At 35.9% G+C, this 21,148-nt stretch overlaps 1 protein-coding gene across 1 annotated transcript in view; it reads left to right on the top strand.

Moving 5' to 3' along the window:
* Positions 1-21,148, top strand: part of LOC149299773 (phosphatidylinositol phosphatase PTPRQ-like) — a 115,604-nt gene that overhangs the window by 90,857 nt on the left and 3,599 nt on the right. The window contains exons 47-56 of the mRNA XM_089486045.1: positions 1,917-2,016; positions 2,872-3,000; positions 7,097-7,141; positions 10,066-10,092; positions 10,525-10,606; positions 12,222-12,312; positions 14,673-14,749; positions 15,552-15,686; positions 15,813-15,938; positions 16,289-16,437. Of these exons, the coding sequence (XP_089342171.1) occupies positions 1,917-2,016; positions 2,872-3,000; positions 7,097-7,141; positions 10,066-10,092; positions 10,525-10,606; positions 12,222-12,312; positions 14,673-14,749; positions 15,552-15,686; positions 15,813-15,938; positions 16,289-16,437 (961 nt within the window). The remainder of the gene's footprint in view (positions 1-1,916; positions 2,017-2,871; positions 3,001-7,096; positions 7,142-10,065; positions 10,093-10,524; positions 10,607-12,221; positions 12,313-14,672; positions 14,750-15,551; positions 15,687-15,812; positions 15,939-16,288; positions 16,438-21,148) is intronic.

The following is a 21,148-nucleotide window of genomic DNA, read 5'->3' on the forward strand; positions in this document are numbered from 1 at the left end:
AATGCAAGTCACTAAACTTTGGTGTAGGTGAATTGCTGTAAATTTTAAGTGTTTTGACTGACCTCATTAGGTATACTGTATACCATGCAGGGCCTTTTGCGTCCTTCTTGTACGAAAAACTCACTGGAGTATAGTTGAAGCAGTGAGATGACATTAGTAGTAAAAAGAATGGTTATGAGTAAAGCAAGGGCACAATAGCTGTTTTAAGAGAAATATTTTTCAGTTGATATAACATTATGTGGAACCTGTGTCGCCTTTGTGCACTTCTCTCATATCGTTCCCTAAGGAGTCCCTCAGTCCTAATCACTGGAGGGCCTGAGCTTTCTGGCCCAGGGGGAAGTAAATCCCATCGGCCCCTTGACCCCCTCCCCACGTATGCACTGGCACACATTTGTATACACAAACTTAATCACTCACACTAATACAAACTTATACTGGCATACTCATACTCAACACACACTTACACATTTATGCTAACACACACAAACCTTTACACATAGATTCTTACACACAAATACACATCCATGCTCACGCACACATAAATAATCACACACAAACAGATTCATGATCAAACATACATACATACACATTCATGCTCATACACAAACACATTCATGCTCATACACAAACACATTCATGCTCCCACATAAACACACGTATACATTAATGCTTACAAACACACTCATACACTCATAATGCTCATACACACATACAGTACACATTCATGATAACACACAAACACAATTATACATACACTCTTATTCTAACTAACATACAGTACATACATACATTCATAAATACTCCCTCTCACTCTCATCCCCTTACATCACTCTTAGTTTTCTTTCTGGTGCTCAAACTCTGTCCGAGCAGCCTCTCTTTTACCGCAGAATCACGTAACCTTGGCTTACACGACCCTGCTGCATTCCTGTCTCCTCAGACCAGTCCAAAATTGTTTACAAAGGGCCTAGGCACTTGTTTAATCTTGTATGGTACCACCACTTTCCTGCCTCCGCTCCACCTTTTGGGTTTTCTTGTTCTGCACAAGTTTTGTGCAGTTAGATAGATTATTGGGAACCATCTTGTTTATTGTATCAAATGTTTTGGAAAAAAACCTACATAAATATAGTTGTATGTTTTCATGTCACAATGATTAATATTCATTTGGGAGGACACTGAGACCAAGGTTGCAAATACATTGCATATTCTTTTTGTATATATATGTCCTGCATTTCTATATATGACACACAAGACTCTCATTGGAATATAGTTTCTCAAATTAGTTTTTTCATACCAAATTAGAAATATAGTCTAATATAAGCAGAGATGGATCATTTAAGGATTTTGTCCACATGACAAGTAAACGCTCAACAAGAACAGGTCCTGTTAATCTGTTTGGGGTCCTGAGGATCATATGTTAGAACCTTTGGTACAGTGGGATTGAGTGGGATTTCGGATACATAACTTTCATTAGGCAATTTTATTATTTCAGATGTGTGTTCCGCCATCATGTCTGTGAAGGATTAAGTGATATGGTGTGAAGCAGAGAGAGTTATTACTGTTCATCATCCATTGATAATCACCACCTCTCATATGTCTCATACATGGCCAGGGTGTAATAACCCCACGAGTGCCAGAGCATGCATTCTTCATACCTCTAAAATGAATACAAAAATAAAAAATGTTGGAGTTTTTTTGTTGTGTAGTCAAAATGTAGAAATTTAAGTATACAATATTTTCATCAGAATGACCGATAAAATAACTATGTGCATTTTGGTAAAGACTTTCATTTCTGTTAACAAATATTTACTTTTCATTTCCTATGCTGCTATATGTTTCCTGATAAAAATGTGAAGAGTATGCACTCTTGGCTAGCGACTCACATTTTAATCGACAGCATTTTCCTGCTTCCATTACAGCTGAGGGGCTATCAGAAAGAGCTGTGGAAATAATCCTGTCCGTTACCCTGTGTGTGCTTTCTGTTATTCTGCTTGTGGCAGCCATCTATGCCTTTGCAAGGTAGGAACAGGAGTGACGACGTTTGCCTCTATTGCTAGTCTATGCAATGTCTTTGTAAAATAATTCTATTACTAGCAGAACTGGGATTTTAGATTCAGGCATGCTACTGTATATAATGAATTAGATTAATATAGAGCATGTTAACTATATAGTGTGTCAACAAAAGCTGGATCTAAATATCAGGTGTCTAATATGAAATATAAATAAAAACCATACTATGTATGTGAAACATACACAGCAAAATTAGTCTGGACATGGGATGAATCTGTTTCTCTGATGCTGTTTATCAGTTCCCTGCTTTTCTATGTATACTAATGCAGTTCGGGAGTGCAGTAGACACATAAGTAATAATTTTACGAAGGCCAACTGTATTTAGTACATAACACTCACTGAGAAATCATAATTGCCATAGACCAAAGTGCTTCTTAAAGAATGGGTGTGGAGAGTAGAATGTTTGCAAAAATGCTAAATATGTCTTATATGCAAAATTCCGCCTGATTAAAAGCCTCACAAAAGTCAAGCGTTAAAACACATTGACTGCAGCACTGGTGAAACATGTTTGCGTATATATATATATATATATATATATATATATATAATGGTCATAGAGTTTCATGCAACGGAATTTTATTTGCTTATACATATAAAATAGATGTATGATAACACTATCATTTTCCTGCCAATTATTAGTTAAAACAAATGTTTTGAAATTTGTATCAAGGATTATGATGAGCAACAATTACTTATATATGAAAGGCAAGCTAAATAAAGAAACAAGTAATGAGACATGGGTCGGTTAAATGAACACCTGCACTGGAAATTAGCTTTTCTTAAAAAATCTTATTCCTTGTTTAGAATTAGACAGAAGCAGAAAGAAGGAGGTACCTACTCTCCACGGGATGCTGAGATAATCGACACTAAATTCAAGTTGGATCAGTTGATCACAGTGGCAGACTTGGAGCTGAAGGATGAGAGATTAACACGGTAAGATTACTCATTTGGAAAAACAGTAGTCCAACAGGTCACCAGCCATGACCCTGCCATAACCTTTACTTGTTTGGAAGTGTTTGCCCTGCTCTTATTTACATAGGTCACTGATATCCTCTTTCAAAGGATGAACTGTGTCTTTCAAACCTTCTACACTTATAATTATGAATCACACTTAACACACAATTTTCACTTGGGTAACAAATAGGTTTCAAAAGGTGAGGAAGAGAGATACATAACTGTTACGTTTACATAACTATATTTTGTATTAACTAATCATCTTTTTTTTTTACAAATCAAATATGTATGGATACATTAACATGTCCATACATCTTGGTTGTTTGACCATATTTTACTCATCAATACAAAGGCCTATGAAACATCCATGAGAACAAAGAATACATTTCTCCACTCTTAAATTCGGAGCAAAATTCTAATACCATTGAAACAACTTGCTAGCCGATTTTCTAACCAGGCATATGAACGATGATGGGAAATCAAAATAAGAGTCTGTATTTAGATGTCCTGCTGCCTTGTGAATGTCTGCCTCATATGTATCTTTAAGTTTGTTTTACTTGCACCAAAAAATCCTGATACTTTAAAAAAACTGAAGAAAACAATATTTATATAGTTATTATGTGTAATCCTTCAGTCTTTTTAGGTAGACATAGATGGTATTGAATGACATGCTAAATACTATTCAAGAAAGTTCATCTGAATATAGAAGTCATGCTTTATGACCACTACTGATGAGTAGCATGAAGTGCGTGAGCGTTCTTTGCCTTTATATACATTTCTCACTAGAATTTTTTTGTTGCGTAAAACTAGTTTGATCTGTTGAGTGACAGGTTGTCGCAAGCGAGTAACGCATTTTTCCTCCTGAGACATCCATATGTGTCATGTAAAAGAAGCAATACTATTGGCATGGTGCGTTATGTCAAAAGACTAATAATGGAGACAGTAAGATACATGCTATGAGAGCTTCAACATCACAATAGTTACTAAGAATGCAGGGACAGCCACGTTTTCCTGTGGGAAATAATTCCTCTGCATACAAATGTTGGCAGTATTCATGAGGAACATGCAACCAACAAAACATTATGTTAACAATAAATCTCCTGTTAGCAGGGGGGCACATTTACATTTCACATGTTGTTGACCAGCATATCTTAAGTGAATGGCGTGTATAACGATTCCTATCCATGAGCTTTTACATTTCACATACTGCAGGGCAGGACTTTACATGTGGCTCTCAGCAACATGTGAAAATGTTATGTCTGGAAAACATGGCTGACACGACAGCCCTGGATGCAGGGTAGCTGTTGTTGAACTACAGCTCCCATAATCTTTTAACGGATTGTAAAAAGGCCATGCATGCTGGAAGTATTTATTATGGAATCCAGCAACTAGTTTAGCTTTTTGGATTATTAGATGTAACTCAGTACCAGAAGATTAATATGAAGATTAATATTAGACCAACAGATGTGGGTCTAAGAAAGGAACATGGCAGTCACAAACATGTGAATCAGACTCGAGCAATGTAAATGTGTACTTGTATTACAAATGCAGAACTTCCGACTACTTTACAACAAAGATAATCTAATTGCAAGACCAAGTATTCTAAATTTAGGCTAATGGAACATTTCACCTATAAACTACACCAGATGGGTTTCTTTTTCAGTGCTCTGCCCAATAGAAAATTAAAATATAGGTAAATAATGTAACTATTGGCCCAGTCAATCTCCAGTCTTCAACCCGATTAAAATGCTGTGGCGGGACCTTAAGAGAGCTTTGCATAAACAAATGCCTCCAAACCTCAATGAACTTAAACAACATTGTAAAGAAGAGTGGGCCAAAATTCCTCCACGATGTGATAGACCGATAGTCATTCGGAAAACGATTACTTCAAGTTATTGCTGCTAAAGGTGGATCTTCGTTTTTCACACATGGCTTCTCAATTTTGGCTCTATTTTTGTTGAATAAATCATGACACTAACATACGAAAAAAGTGGACAACATTCTGATTTTAAAGAAATAAAAATTACAACCAAAAATTTGGGATCAATATGAAAATCTTTAATTATACCAGAAAAATGAAATAAAACATTAAACAAATAAATGGTTCATATAAAAAATACAAACAGATATATTGACAGACAATATCAAGAACCTGCACAATCATGTAGCAATTTATTGCATATACATAAAAAAGGAATAACCAAATGAACTACACTTCTGAAACAATTATCATGTTCCCAAAAGGGAACACCATTGAGTACTTTGGAATATAGTGATGTACCTTGGAATTTTATAAATGCAAACATACCCACACACACACACGTACACACACAATTGTATACCCAGAAAAACACATGTCCACAATAACATACAGAGACACACAATCACAATTCCTTTTTAAGACTTCTGTGACTTCTCTAGCTCCCCCTTTAGATCTCTGTGAGTTTCTGTTCTTTTCAATGAAAGTGAAACATTTGTCAGGAATTGACTTCAGACATCAAGGAGAAACCAGCGTTTGTTTATAACATTGCTGCTTAACACCACTTTTATGTATGCAGTTAATTAGCATACAAGAGAAGATTAGACCCCGAGTGAGATTCATTATCGCATTGGTTCTAATTATTCCTCAGACTCTAGGTGTATAAAGCTAGTCTGATCTTGTTGGTCTGTAGTATGATGGTGTGAGAACTTGTCTGTCTCAATTTGACTTGTCCAGGCCTGTCTCCCTGATATTATTGTCTGTTTTGAGCAATGATACATGGGAAATCTCTGTCACTATTCTTGAAAATCAACAAATTCAGTGTCGGTAGATCCTGAAAAAGAATTGAAATAGGAACACTTTCAGTTCACAATGACTTGGTGCTACATCATCAGAAATTGTAAATGAAAGTGAATTGAAGTATTTTGATTTTCTCCCTACTTGAGATACTTGCCTCATGAACCTCTAAAAAGTATAAACGGTTGTATTGGGAAATAACAGCAGTGCCTTTTATAACAAATAGGCTGGAGAGTGATGTGCTAGGATATACTGTATATCAGCATTTTGAAGCTAGTTCCAAAAGAGATTATTCAGTTACAAAATATAATTTCTGTGTGCTTGAACATTTGGTAACAAAAATCAACTTTCCTACAGAGACAATCCTACCAAAATTCTGAAATGCACCAATTGTTTTAACTCTTTTAATGGTTCAGCATCCAAGACTTTGCATGCTGGGCCAACGTTTTGGGTCCTGAGAGCGCACTATTTTTTGGGGAGTTTTTATATAGTTGGCAGTAGTAGCGCCTGGGCAGTTTTTGAATGTATTTGGACTGAGTGCAAGAGTATTGGACTATATATACATTATATCTATTACTATATACCTCTTTTATACACAAGAAAGCGACATAGCTCTTGTGGGTCTCTGTTTCGCCATCAGTGCTGGACACTGGGTCACTGAACTAGGTGATCTCTGTGAATTGTGATCCAGTTGGCTTCCTAAGGTCTGCCTCTCTTGTGCACTGTGATCTGGCAACAGGTGGCATGACTGCGCCGTGATGTTTACAGCAGGATATTGTATGCTGTACTTATAGACCAAGGTTTTCAGGACAGTATAGAACTTAAGAGAACCAGTTCATTGATATTACCGATTTAGTACCACACTCTTGTTGTAATTGTGGTGCACATCTTATGATAATGAGATTTTGAAACATTTGTAGATATGCACTGCATGATGATTTGGGTTTCCATTACTGTATTGTAAATTTTCATGTTATAAATGACATTGTGGATTATTGTGTGCCTATTGCGTGGATTATATTATTATCACATATTGTGATCTCAGAAGAGTATCTCTTGTGTGAAGCTGAAGCAGATGTAAGAGGATTCTAAATGATATGTTGATTAATTATGAAGCTAGCTCCAAAATTAGCTTTTTATATTAGTTAACAGTTTCACGACATGTGTCTAAATAAGTTAAAAAGGGTAAAGTTTTGTAATGTATAATTAACAGGTTTCCGGAAAACACTGTATAATGTTATGCCTCATGTATTTAATATATGCTTATATATAAAATTGTTACTGGATCTTTACTTCCAGATATTCTTCATTTTTCTTTAGACGAAAGGACATATATGTCATCCAGTAAGTGATTAAATCTGGGGTGATTGTGTGCTCTATAAACTCTCTAGATCTTTAGCAGTGTCCAAATAAGCCTTTGTTTCCAACCTTTGTATTATGTAAACCAAGGGTTGGATACATAGGACATGGACCAAGGCATTCACATAAATAGTATATGGTTAACATGAAAACAAATAACTAAGCAAACACAGTTAAACATGTTAAAAACATGCCATTTGAGATTTGACATTTATGTCCACACAAGCTGTAACCATATACTATGTGCTTGAACATATTAATATTTTTAGAAGCTTAATATAGAAGAATACAAGCTCATTACTAGCCCAAATGAATACATATCACTAATACTTAAGACCTAAAATCTAACATTGTTGGATGGGGGAGTATTGCCACAAAGAGCAAAACACATTGCAAGTTTTTCTGCTACTTCGTGGATTGTTTGTGGTTATTTAAGAAAAGTGATCCTGGTGCAAAGCGTGAATAGTAGCCTTATAACCGTGGTAACCAATGGAATGGTCCAACCAACAAGAACATTACATTGGTTGTTTGTCCAGCTCAATACCTGAATTAATTGATGTGGTGTTCACAATAACACTTGCTGAGTTTGAAGCTGAATGGGTCATTGGTCTGTTGCATATCCCGTCAAGCCATGAGTCTTTGAAATCTCTAGTTTCCTTTAATATTTAATATACTAATGCCATTGAAGATCCATATTTAAGAGCAAAAAAACGATAGTGTAGTGCAAGATCCCTGTATATTAACAGTAGTGATTCTTCACCTACCCCTATCCTATCTTTCTTGTTTGGTGAAATTGAGCTTTAGAAATATGCCCAAAGACTTCTCATCCTGTGCTCCCTCACACAACGTGCAGTAAGGGAGAACACCGATGATACACAATAATTATTTTGTGTCTCCAGCCACTGCAACTAATAGTAAGATGGTAGCAGGTGCCCGTGTGCTACTTCACCCAAATGTACTTCTTAATTCTTCTAAAACACCTACTTTGGGGCCTGTGGCCCACTTACTGCCCACTGCAACTTAGTCTATCCAGTAAAGTTTTTCCAATAACATAAAGCATAGGATGCACATAAAGGTATCCTAAATAATTGATAAGTGAAAGGGTGTTCAAAAAGGGCAGATTTGATGGACCAACTGATTCATTCCTGCCATCACTATTCATGTATCTGTGAATCCATTATGGAGACAATTTTATGTAAAGACACAATATAACGATCTTGCAAAGATGATAAGAGATAACTGTCTTGTACTTGAGTTGTATTAATAGGTGTATGAAACTAACACACATGACTTTACACACTATTTTTTCCTTGGCTTTAAAGTAATGGGAAGAATATATTCCGGGATAATTAAATGGCTTGTTTCACAGTACCTACAGTACAATATGTAAAACACAATGAGTGACGTTTATGAAAATGTGATTATAAGTCATTATTTATTCTGCGTATTCTCCACCAGACGTGTCCATTACTATTAAAATAGTTTTTCATTTGACCAAGCACAGGGGAATTTAATTTTACTATATATCTAACTCCCATACCACCAGACCCTGTCACTTTGTTTTCTTTGTGTCCATATAACAGGGAAAAAATGGCTATATTTTTCTGCAGGACATAATTAAGTTTTGGCTCATTGCTTGCAAATAACATGCTTCATGACAACCGTCCTCTGGTTATGTTATTGCGGTCTTCATTCTACTACAAACCCTTTTATTCTCCTTTAAAAAGTCATTTATAATAATAATACATAATTGCAGATACAAAAACATGCATGAGTTTACTATTTGGACAGACCTGTGGATAGTATTTGTAATGGATTGCCTGTCGTGTCTATTAATGTTATTGCTTATACATTATGTTTAAGTATGTGTTTCTCCTCTATGTGCTTTATTCAAGTTTAATTAAAGTTATAACTTTTTATATGATTTTATATGATTATTATATGATTTCATATACTCATACTGTCTATGAATAAAATAAGTAGCATTCTAATTTTATGTTCTAATAGATTTTAGCTTACATGACATGATAGCATTAATATTTTCTGCATCAAAAACTCATGGCTTTCGTTCGGGTGTGTGAATTGTAATCTGAGCAGAATCAGACGTTTTCTAGACTAAAGACCCAGACATGAAACTATACACCGCACAAAGGATACTGAGCTCTAAAAACAAATTCTGACAATGTAAAATACTAGAATTTACCATTTGTGCACAACGCATACATACATTTGATTTGCATGCCTGGAGTGAAAATAAGCCACTGTATCAAACACACAGTTGTAATTCTGCATGGTGAGCTAAAAGTTAGTTCGTCAAGGAGAATAATGCTTCTTTTATATACCAAATTTAAATGTATTTTAATGAACCAGCGCTTTGTATATTACAAAGGAGCATTTGTGACATAGCGTTGTTAACACTCTGTTGATATACAAAGGAAACAAAATTGCTAATTGAAAGCAGGGTGATTTAAATTAAAAGAACAATGCCATTTGGTAGTCTAGAGACAATAAGCATGCAAAGAATTCATCTCATCTAAGTTATGGAAAATGTAGCCAAAAAGTTAATAACAACCATTGGCTTGTTTTACATTTTTTCATTTGTGTTTTTTTTCTAAGTGTGGCCATACTATTAGGTTTATCCTAATTACCCTAATTACCCTTTAAACTGCAACATATACACAGAGTGACTTGCTAGTCTCTTGCAGCCTATCCATGCTGGGCTTTTGTACTGATGTACTTAATAAAAAATAATTAAAACACTTTGGTTACAAAACTTTGATCTGTAAATGACCCCAAATAATTTGCTCTAAAGTTACTTTTGTTTTTTTAAAAGTAACTTTCTCCCTAGGCCGGGTTTCAGTATAATTAACATGTTTCATTTGTGTTTCTTAATACAATCTCTCTTACAGGTTACTTAGTTATAGAAAATCTCTCAAGTAAGTTAAACCAGTTTTTTTATGTTTCTGTTTCTATGGATTTAATAGTGTGATGAGTGTTAATGTGTGGTGCCTTTTTTTCATGCATTTACAAGGACGACATTCAACCTACGAATAAATCATAAACGCATGACTAATCGCATGGTAACTGGAGAAATGCTTTGTCTCTCTCTAGGGTGAAACTTGCATGTCTGTGTTTTAGCTTGAGATGTTATTTGGTGATATTTAGACTTCTCAAGGCTGAGAATCCATGTTGTTTGCAGACTGACATCAATACAGTGTTTTATGGTGCTATTGTATACAGAAAACAAGTTTATCAACACTCCGTATCATTTAATAAGTTGTCTATAAAAAATGATACAATGGTTCAGTGCCTGACATGCCAAGAAATGCTTCTAGCAAGTGTAACTTTATATTGCACTTTCTCTCTAGGCCCGTAAGCAAGAAGGGTTTTCTCCAGCATGTTGAAGAGCTTTGCACAAATAACAACCTAAAGTTTCAAGAAGAATTTTCGGTATGTTACACAGTTGTCACAACATCGCAAGACCTCCAGTAATTTTCATGTGTCACACTTCATGTTCTTTTAAAGTATGCAAGACCAAGGAAAAAACGGTGTCCTTGATAATCAATACCCAATTACTAGGTTGATTGTTTAGATAGTAATTCCACACTGATTTGAGTTTTACAAGCCGCACAACTCCGGATAACCAGTCACCGAGTGTGTCCAAGGAATGGGATTTTTGCTGCCATGCTAATTTGAGACTCTATGTAAACCTCGCCAAACTGACACAAGCATTTCAGGGGTGTCAAGGATTTGTTCACAAAACGTTAAGCCCATGCACTGTATGTTTCATGATGTGATTGTATTGCATAGTTTATTATATTTTGTAAAAAAAATAATATTTATTTCAATTATATTTTTTATGTGATCAGAAAAGAAGAATATGGTGCTGTCAGTGATCCACCTACTCAGCTGAGTGTAACACTTTTGTAAATCATAGCACTGTTGAATGCCCAAACCCTTCCCATAAATACATTTTAAGTCAAGTACATTTTGCCTCATTCGTTATATTTCCGGAATTAGCACACACAAGCAAGCAATGATAGGTTGATGCTGTAGAAAGTGTTGTCTTTTTATTTCATTAATTATTTTTATTTGATCAGGTGAAATAATAAAATGACAGACCTGCTAAGGTGTATTTGCTTTGCCTCCTAGATAGCTCAATTTGTGTTTTGTCTTAAGTGGTACAGCACATTTAAATATTGGTCATTTTAATGGAGTACCGGTTGGAGTTATATTTTTCATTTGACGTCAAGGAAACATTATTTTTGTGAACATGCCACCATGTGTGTCCAAATAAGCCTTTGTTTCCAACCTTTGTATTATGTAAACCAAGGGTTTACACAGGGACACGGCTCCCCACCATGGCCCCCCACCTCCTGCTTGTTTTATATGTTGGAAGAAATTAAAACAATGGAAATCCCTCATCTTTGTGTGACCAAGCATTTCGGGCCATTTGCTTCATGTATTCCTTTTAAACACTCCCCTAACGGGTACTGTCCCTTTGTGGCATAATATAAACACACAAAAGAAAATCTTTACACATTTTCTAAAGCATGTACGTAAATATTACACTATGATTAACGAGTATTCCCTAATTAATGATAGGAGCATATTCACTGAAGTCTTTTTGTTGAGTAACTCTGATCTGCGCAATCAGATCATTATGTGTTTTACTGCAGATAATATATCCTTCTTATTTTAAAGAGTTTGTAGAAGCAACATCAAGATAACAGAGGATGCAATGTTAAATAGAACCAGTAGAAAAATAATGTAATCGTAGAGATCACAATCTTCACATCAATACATGTGATTGTTTATCTCATCTACCCTAAAAGTACTAAAAGGTACTAAGACTGCATAATCAGAGTACCCCCTCCCAAAAAGAAGTGTATGAAGTGTGGCTTCATTGAGTGTTAAGGTAACACATGGTAACAGGTGTACGATCATAGGACCATTGAGGTTTGATATTGCTGGAAGGAAACATATTTAAATCAGCTAATTTCTTTGCCTAATTTTATAGTCGGGTGAATTAACTAGTTTTTGGGGTTTTTCCTTTTTTTTGCAGGAGCTTCCAAGGTTTCTTGATGATCTTGCTATTTCAGACGCTGATTTGCCATGGAACAGACCAAAGAATCGCTTCACGAACATAAAACCGTGTATGTACCTGGTTAAACCCTTTCTCTTTCTTTCATAAAATCTTTGATTTAGCTCATACTGCAGCTGAAAAAGCAATGCAAGAGAAATGTAAGTATTCCAATTATATTCTGTCAGGTAAACAATATGTACTAAATAATAATAATAATAACAACAATAATAATAATAATTAATAATAATATCTATTGTTTTATATAGCACCATGATATTCCACAGTGCTGTTCAATGAAGTAATGTATTTAAAATGTACACATGGTGTCTTGTCTCTTTCCCATTTATGACATCAACATATGGCCTTAAAATCACTTACTATGATAGAGTATAATTTATATGACAAAAGACACAGCATGGCCACTCAAAAACCTTTGGTTTTCTTGGTCTGTACTGTGCACTAAGGTGGTGCCATGGTGTACTGCATGAGCCTTGGTAGTAACATCAGCTCCACTAAAAATAAAGACTCCACACTTGAGGTAAGGGGGAGGGAGACAGAAGGGGAAAGCTCTTCTGTAGGTGGGGGAGAGGAGAAGAAGTGGAGAGGGTAAGATAAAAAGAATTGAGAGGCAGGAGGAGAGAAAGAGGAGGAGAGGGTAAGAGGAAGTGAATGAGTGTTAGCATGTGTGTGTTAATGTGTGTGTGAGCATGTGATGTTAGTGTGTGCGTTAATGTAAGGTGTTAAGTGTGTTTGTGAGCAAATAGTGTCAGGGGTGAGCCTAGGGTTAGTGGCTCCTGGGAGAAGGAGAGAGTGTGTGTGTGTGTGTGTGTATGCTTAAGTGGTATTAGTGGTGAGAGTGTGTTAGTGTGTCAGGCTCACCCCTGAGGTTATCTTTAGTTGCTTTTGCGTACTTTGTTGAAGGATAGTATTCAGTACTGTTTTAATATTTTATATTTATGACCACTCAATTTTATTTAAATTTGCAGGGGTTATGTCCATCTCAAGGATGTATCTATAGATAAATAAGGGTATTGTTTAAAGTACACCAACATAGTATTCAAAACATTTCTTAGAATAATGTAACAGAAGTTTTGAACGAAAAAGACTTAATATTTCACTGTATCATTGTATCGTCTTTTTAAAATTCTGCTGTGTTTTTCATGAAAAGGAACACACTATGTCCCAACTTCCTTAATTATGTTTTTTTTTAAATCAAATAATAAACAAGCTAAAAGCATTTAAAATAATAGTCCAGCAATCTTAGCAATACATTTCCAGTTTGTCAAATCTGTGTTTTTAAAATGCATTAACTGAATTACTATACACTAGAAAAGTTAGTTAATCATATCATATTGTTAGACTAAAAAGTAATTTCATTACCGGTAATTACTAAACGTGATTCCTTCCATTTAAACCAATGTAATGTCAGGTATTATGAAATAAAATGGCATTATGAATATGCCACTACATATGGAGATATAACTGTACAAACCATTAGAAAGTTGTTGTTTTTTCTCTCATTGCTACTGTTGTATGATCTTCAAATGACCCTGGCAAGACTGAGAGTCCGAGTAACAGCTCACCCACAAGATTTTATATGCAGGTGCTAGAAACTGTAGACTTAATAGTGTCTTAGCTTTGTAATGTGAACCAAGTAACCAACCTCTTTAACATTCTTTTCTTGACAGCAATCCCAAACTTTTCTCTTCACTCACATGTACAGAGAGGGGGGGAAAGTGTTTAAGGATAATTGGAGTTCTAATTAAGTCAATTTTCCAGTTTGCTTATCTAATATGTCCTTTTTTTTCTAAGAAGTTGTAAAATGTTATAGAACTGCTTATAGAACTAGAATAAGTAAGATGTTTAGAGGTTTGTATAAGAATTCCTTTTATTCTACATATATAATGTATGAGGTGCTACCATGCAAGCCATATACGTTGTTGCTTTGGGGCCCCATTCATTATGTAGAGTAGAAAGGATAGAAAAAATATGATAAAATATGTATTGCATTTCATCTTTTCACTGGGGTTCAATGTGACAAGAAAATAATAGTGTTAGTTAATTAAATTTGAATACTATATTTACAATGCTCCCAAAAACACTGCTTCTGTTCAGAAAAGAAGCTTTCAAGACTCACATTTCGACTATACACAGAAGAGCATTGTAAACATCATTCTTGCTTTAGTATACCCCGCAAAGTTTTCTTATGGAAGACATGAAAATATCGACACCCTTTCTGTTTGCTAAAAGGGAATTCTGTTACGTTCTAATGCACACATATCCAATAAAGATCCATAACTTAGGAAATGTAGGGCTAAAGGGACTGTCCTGAAACATGATAACTATGAATGAAAATATTCAGGATTTAAAGACCAGATTCAAGTGTTACTACGAAACTCATTTTAACTGTACATGATATTTGTGTCCCAGATAACAATAACAGGGTGAAACTCATTGCGGATGCTGGTGTGCCAGGCTCGGATTACATCAATGCAAGCTATGTGTCTGTAAGTATAAAAATACGTTATGGTAGATTTCTCCAGTTTAAGAAATCCAATTTCATACCTACCTACTATATATATAAGCATGCTAGAGTTCAGTTGAATACTTGTAAGATGAGGTTTGCCTCATATCTTTCTTAATTTATGAGGGATATTTTTACGTTGTGTTAGACAAAATATATATTTATACATACCATTTACATTTTCCCAATCATGTGATAGTTCAAAGCAAGCATAGTTCAAACAGGATGGATGAGAATAAATGACACGTCATGGTGGGTATGCTTGAGACAGTAGATGTTTTTAGCTCTTCCCATTGAGTCCCTGCTCACTGTTCACCGTAGGTTTTTTGACAAGATATCAGATGTAAAGAATTATAATGAGACTACTAATGTAGTATCCTACCTTTATTAAAAGTACCCTACCTTGGCTGTGCTTAGTGGCTAAAATCTTGGCTTTGAGTTTATATGGTTCTCCATATTTTCCCTTTGGGAACAGACTTTTGGGAAAGACTTAGGTGATTTAAAAACTATAAGTGAGGAGCTTCTCACCAGTAATGTGTTTGCCCATTTCTATATCGTATTACTTGGTAAAAGATGTTACGTAAAAGTGGTAAAGAATGCAAAGAAAAAATAACCCACATCCCCATTGCATGCATACATTTAGATGTCACATATTATATTAGCATGTTTTTTCTTAAATGTCACGTTACATTTACCAGGATTATGATATTTTCATCCTATTTGAATGATATTCTTGGAATATTTGCATACAACAATAACAGTCACTTCTCCTGTGTCATTTACAGGGCTACATTTGTCCAAATGAGTTTATTGCTACGCAAGGACCACTTGCTGGAACTGTGGGTGATTTTTGGAGAATGGTTTGGGAAACCAGAGCAAAGACAATTGTCATGCTTACACAGTGCTTTGAGAAAAGCAGGGTATGTCTATTACAGGATATGTTGAAATATTGGTACCATCATGAGAACATGCTAATATGAAAATAATCAAACTACATTTCATGTGTGATGTTGAGAAGGCATTCTGACCAGGGATTATTTCTATAGGTGAGATGCCACCAATACTGGCCAGAAGACAATAAACCAGTCACTGTTTTTGGAGACATTGTGATAACAAAAGTAGTTGAAGATGTTCAGATTGACTGGACTACTCGCGACTTAAAAGTGGAAAGGGTAATTCAAATTATATTATGTTGATCATTAAACATTCTAACACATCCACACATATATAAAGAGATTAAAATGGCTGATTAAAACTGCTGACCCACACACTTAATTTCCTTAAGCTTTATTGCAACAATAACCCATGTGGAATAGCTTTAGTTTTTGTTTTTTTTAAATATATATCTTATTTGTTATTGGATACACAACATTTTTATACATTATTATAGTTATATTTTATTTATTTTGTCCTTAACCCTGTTTTGTCACATTGGTCTTGTTTTTCAAAAAGTTAATATAATTATTGCTATGGTCATCGTTATTTAATAATATTCTCTGCTGTCTATGTCTGTTTATGAAAGCATGGAGACTTTATGATGGTCCGTCAATGTAACTTCACTTCTTGGCCAGAGCATGGCGTACCAGAAAACACAACTTCTTTAATTCATTTTGTAAAGATGGTTCGAGCGAACCGGCCTCATGAAAACACACCAGCTATTGTACACTGCAGGTAAATATGCCATTTATATGTCAATGTGTAAAAAAAAATCATGGACATTATGCAAAAAAGTGTACCATCTGAATAAAACTGGCTAAGGAGGTCAAAACACACACACAGCTTTAGATCCACATTGTTTAAATGTTCGTTTTTTCTATGGCATTTAAGTTCCATCAGTTTGCTTCAATGAAACACAAATTTTCAAAGATGGGAATATCACAATACACATTTCAACTTATATTGAGTTTAATTTATTGTACAGTACACTGCTCTTCAAGCCTAAGCAATAGTGTAAAGAGTGTGTTAAGAGTGCTCATTAGAATAGAGAGTTAGAATCTGAGTTACCTGATAAAATATATGAGGTTGCAGGGAATACTAGGAACTGTGTCACATGTATGGGAATAATAAACTGTTGTAGGAAGTAGACTGAATAAGGTATTTATTCTTTGTCTGGTTGTAAAAATCAGAAGAAAGGTTGGTTAATATAAAATTGCAGACTCTGTTCACCTCTGAATTGACTGATTGTATACATTATTTTCTGTTTTCTGCTTGGTTGTTGAACTACAAGCAACACCACTTCCCATCAATGTATGCCTGACGATTGATTTATTGGTAGCATGCTCTGTTAACCTCTGTAGTCCTTGTAGTACGTGCTGTCTCTGCCTGTGGGTCACGGTGGCCTCAAACTTCACTCAGTCATTAAACACCAAGAAGAGTGGTACGGCGCTATGGTACATGATGAGCTATATAAAACAATAAATAATAATTATAACAGTTATTTTGGTTACTAAGTAGTGACTAGGTGGCTGTTTTGAATATTGGCATCCCCTAAAGTATTTTTAAAGTGATGCAAATGTTAAAGAATAAACAGTTTTTGCTTTCTGGATAACATTCAACCTCAGTGTTGTCCTCCTTTAAAGCTACAATCCACTTTTATAAATTAATTTTAAAAACAAACATTGCTACTCCTTTAACCCCTTGATGACAATTGCCGGTCCGGGCACGTCACGGAAAATCAAGTCGTTAACGACAATTGACGTGCCAGGACCGGCACGTCTTTAAACGGGTGCAGAAAGCGATCTACTTTCGCTTTCTGCACCCAAACGGCGTTGCTGTAATGCCTCAACCTCGAGGCATTCATCAACGCCACGATCGGCACTCTGGCCCCTCCCTGGGGCGTCAACATCCGCCATACATTATATGGCGGTGGACACTCGTTTTAAAAGCGTTTAGGAGGCGATCAACGATCACCTCCTAAACTTAAATGGTGTCGCTGGAATGCCTAGATCAGGAGGCATCCAGCGACACCAAACACTTACCTCTGGATGGACTGTGACCGCTCCGGAGAGCGGTCACAGCCGCCTCTGCTGGTGATCTTCACCATCAGCAAGATGGCGGCGGCCCGGGAAAAAAAACAATAAAGACGAAAAAGTTTGCTAGATGGTCTCCAGACACTCTAGAGAACTCTGGCTCCACTTGCAGGTTGAATACAGGTACTGCATTCAACCATGCAACTCAATGGAGCCCAGCTTTCTAATCACAGTATGATTAGTAAAAATAAATTAAAAAATAAAATAAAATTAATAATAATTAGAAAAAAATAGTAAAAAAACAGTAAAATGTAAAAATAATTTTGCACTGATGTCACTATCAGGGGAACCTTCAAGTTGAAAAAAATGTGAATTTTTTTTTTAAAAAAAAGGCAAAAAAAAAAATGTGCATATTAGCTAAAAACAATTCTCGCATGGAAAGAGTTAAAATACTGGCATATTAAATGCCCATGGGGGGTAAAATGAATTGGCCGGGTTCAACAATGTCCCAAATAACACGGGGGAAAGGATGGCCACACATCTAATTTCCAATTAGAAAAATGCACACGTACCAAATGTGGCCTTTTAGTTCCCCCAAAAAATGACAAACCCATGCATGTGGGGTATCACTGTACTCAGGAGATGTTGCTGAACACATATTGGGGTGTCGTGTGACAGCGGCATAAATCAGGAGCTGTAAATTCATACATAAAGTAGGTGTGTGGGGGAAAAATACACACAAAAAAATACTACTGCAAATGTGTGCATGCAAAGAGTTAAAATACCAGCATTTAAAATACCCTGGGCTGTCTAGTTTTCAAAAATATATGGGTTTATTGGGCACACTGAAATGGCCCGGCTCAAAGATGTACCAAATAGGGCACGGGCAGTGGATCCCCAAATGCCAAAGTTCAACATTGAAAAATGCGCATGCCCCAAATGTGGCCCTTTTGCCCCCAAACAGCCAGGCAAAATCATTCATGTGAGGTATCGCTGTACTCTGGAGATGTTGCTGAACACATATTGGGGTGTTTTATGATTGTGACATATACCAGAACCTGTTTATTCATACCTGAAGTAAAATGTGTGTGAAAAAACAAATGCAAAAAAAATTACTACCATAAAGTTTGACAAAGGCTGATGGTAGAATTAGTGCTTGGAAAGGGTTAAAATACTAGCATTTGGAATACCCTGGGCTGTCTAGTTTTCAAAAATATATGATTTGATGGGGTAAATGTCGTGGGCCGGCTTCAAATATACCCGAAATGGCACATGGGGGGAAGAATTACCAGATTTGGAAAAAATGGCTTTGAAACAGCAAAACGCTACCTGTACTTATTGCCCCATAATGTGTAGAAAAAAGCAAAAAAACATAAAAATATTGGGTATTTCTAAACTCAGGACAAATAGTAGAATCTATTTAGCAGGTTTTTTCATTACCTTTTATAGATGAGTAAAAGATTTTTCAACTAAAAGTTAGAAACAGTCATTTTTTTTCTAAATTTTTCACCATATTTTATACTTTTTTTAATAGTAAATAATATGATACAATCAAAACAATGTCATCTAAAGAAAGCCCTTCTTGTCCTGAAAAAAACCAATATGTAATGTGTGTGGGTTCAGTAAGCGGGGAAGAAGAAAATTGCAGCTAAACACGAGCAGCGCAGAAATGTTAAAACGGCCATTGTCACGAAGGGTACAAAAAGTAAAATCAGCCTTTGTCACGAAGGGGTTAAAGTAGAGTGTTTTTTTTACGGGAACTGTGACAACTTTCTTAAGGCCTTGCCTAGTTGCAGTCCAGAAATCTTTTCAAGATAAAACTGATTATGGATAATAAGATGTTCCTCCATCTTCTCTACCTAAAACACTATAATTTAACTAAATGCAGAAATAATTCCAGAAATTATTATTTAATAAAGTAGCTGTTTGCTTCATTTTATGAACACTTCATTATCATGTGACACAAAGAGTAGGCACAATAATGGTTGTTTCCATAGAAACTGGGAAAACAACTTTGAAAAAGTTCATGTGAAATAAATAAAAAAGAAATAATGAAAAATGACACATTTTATGGTTTATTTGCTAAACATACACTTAGTTTTAGCTAAGTGGAACATCAGCTTATTTCCATATAAAAAAGGTTATAACGTTACTGCATCAAAAAATATATATTTAGTCCACAGAGGTTTGATTACATTCTGTACACGCTTTAGAGGTTGACATTTGGTATTTTCTGAGCTAGCTGAAGTATGTGTTATATATAAACCGTGGGGTAAAACCAAATGACTTTGGTTTGATCATTTATGCAGTTTTCTTTGAGGACCTACAGTATGTTAAGTGAGTTCCCAGCTAATAGTTTTACTAATCACTTTGGTGAGTGAATTATGCCTACAGCTGTACAGTGCCTTAGTAATGAAAATGACTTCCAGCAATTATCAAGATAAGGTCAAAATGTAAAATACCACAAGGGCACGGTTTCTAGCCTGATGCAGGAAACTACCTTTAAGGTAATCACTCGATGGTATAGGGTCCCAGCGGACCTTCATAGGTTCGTGCCTTCTATTTCACCACTGTGCTGGCGCTGTGGCTCACACCCGGGAACACTGCTCCACATATGGTGGTCGTGCCCAGGGATTCGTCCTTTCTGGGATTCATTGTCTGAAGCTATCCATGAGATAGCTAATCCGGACTTTGTGGCCTCCCCCGAGTCCATTCTACTCCACCATAAAGACATCCCGTTTTCTAGCTATAAAAAGTCCATAACCTTTCACCTAATTAACGCTGCCAACGCCATCCTCCCTAGACACTGGAAGTCGGTCAGCCCTCCTTCCTTTACAGCCTGGGTCAATCAAGTTGAATTCATTCTTGTGGGGTCTGCCCGGGGCATGGAACACAAAATCGAGCTTAAATGGTTTCACTGGCGCTCCTACGTGGCTGGCCTGGAAAGGAATCCACTGATTGTCTCGAGGTAATTCGGTTTGCCCCCCTGTTCATTTGTCTTCTCTGCTGTACTAGAGGCCACATTGCTCTAGTGATCTTTGGCTACATCGCTCATTTGTTCGTTTTTCACCCCTCACACTGCCACGATTACACGTGGGCTTTTCGCTGGACCTAGATTGTTCTGTTAGGTTATCTAGTTTCATTGTCGTCTTCACTCTTGACATGGGCCTATTGGCTCGTCGTGTCTCCACCAGTATTGGTATGTGTCTTACTTGTCTTACTCCGTTTGTTCTATTTGTGATGTATTACTTGTTACATTTGTACCCATTATGTACCCTCATTTGTAGCGTCCTGCTCCTGTATCATCTTTCGGAGCCAGATTGTTCAATGTAGACTACGCTTTTGGTTTACTTCTCATATATGTCTCAAGGCCGTTACAATATATAATGTACTGTTACACTCAATGGCATCAT

Source organism: Sceloporus occidentalis, unplaced genomic scaffold, assembly GCF_023333645.1.
Source record: "Sceloporus occidentalis isolate IW3139 unplaced genomic scaffold, rSceOcc1.0.p SCAF_28, whole genome shotgun sequence".
Taxonomy (NCBI): domain Eukaryota; kingdom Metazoa; phylum Chordata; class Lepidosauria; order Squamata; family Phrynosomatidae; genus Sceloporus; species Sceloporus occidentalis.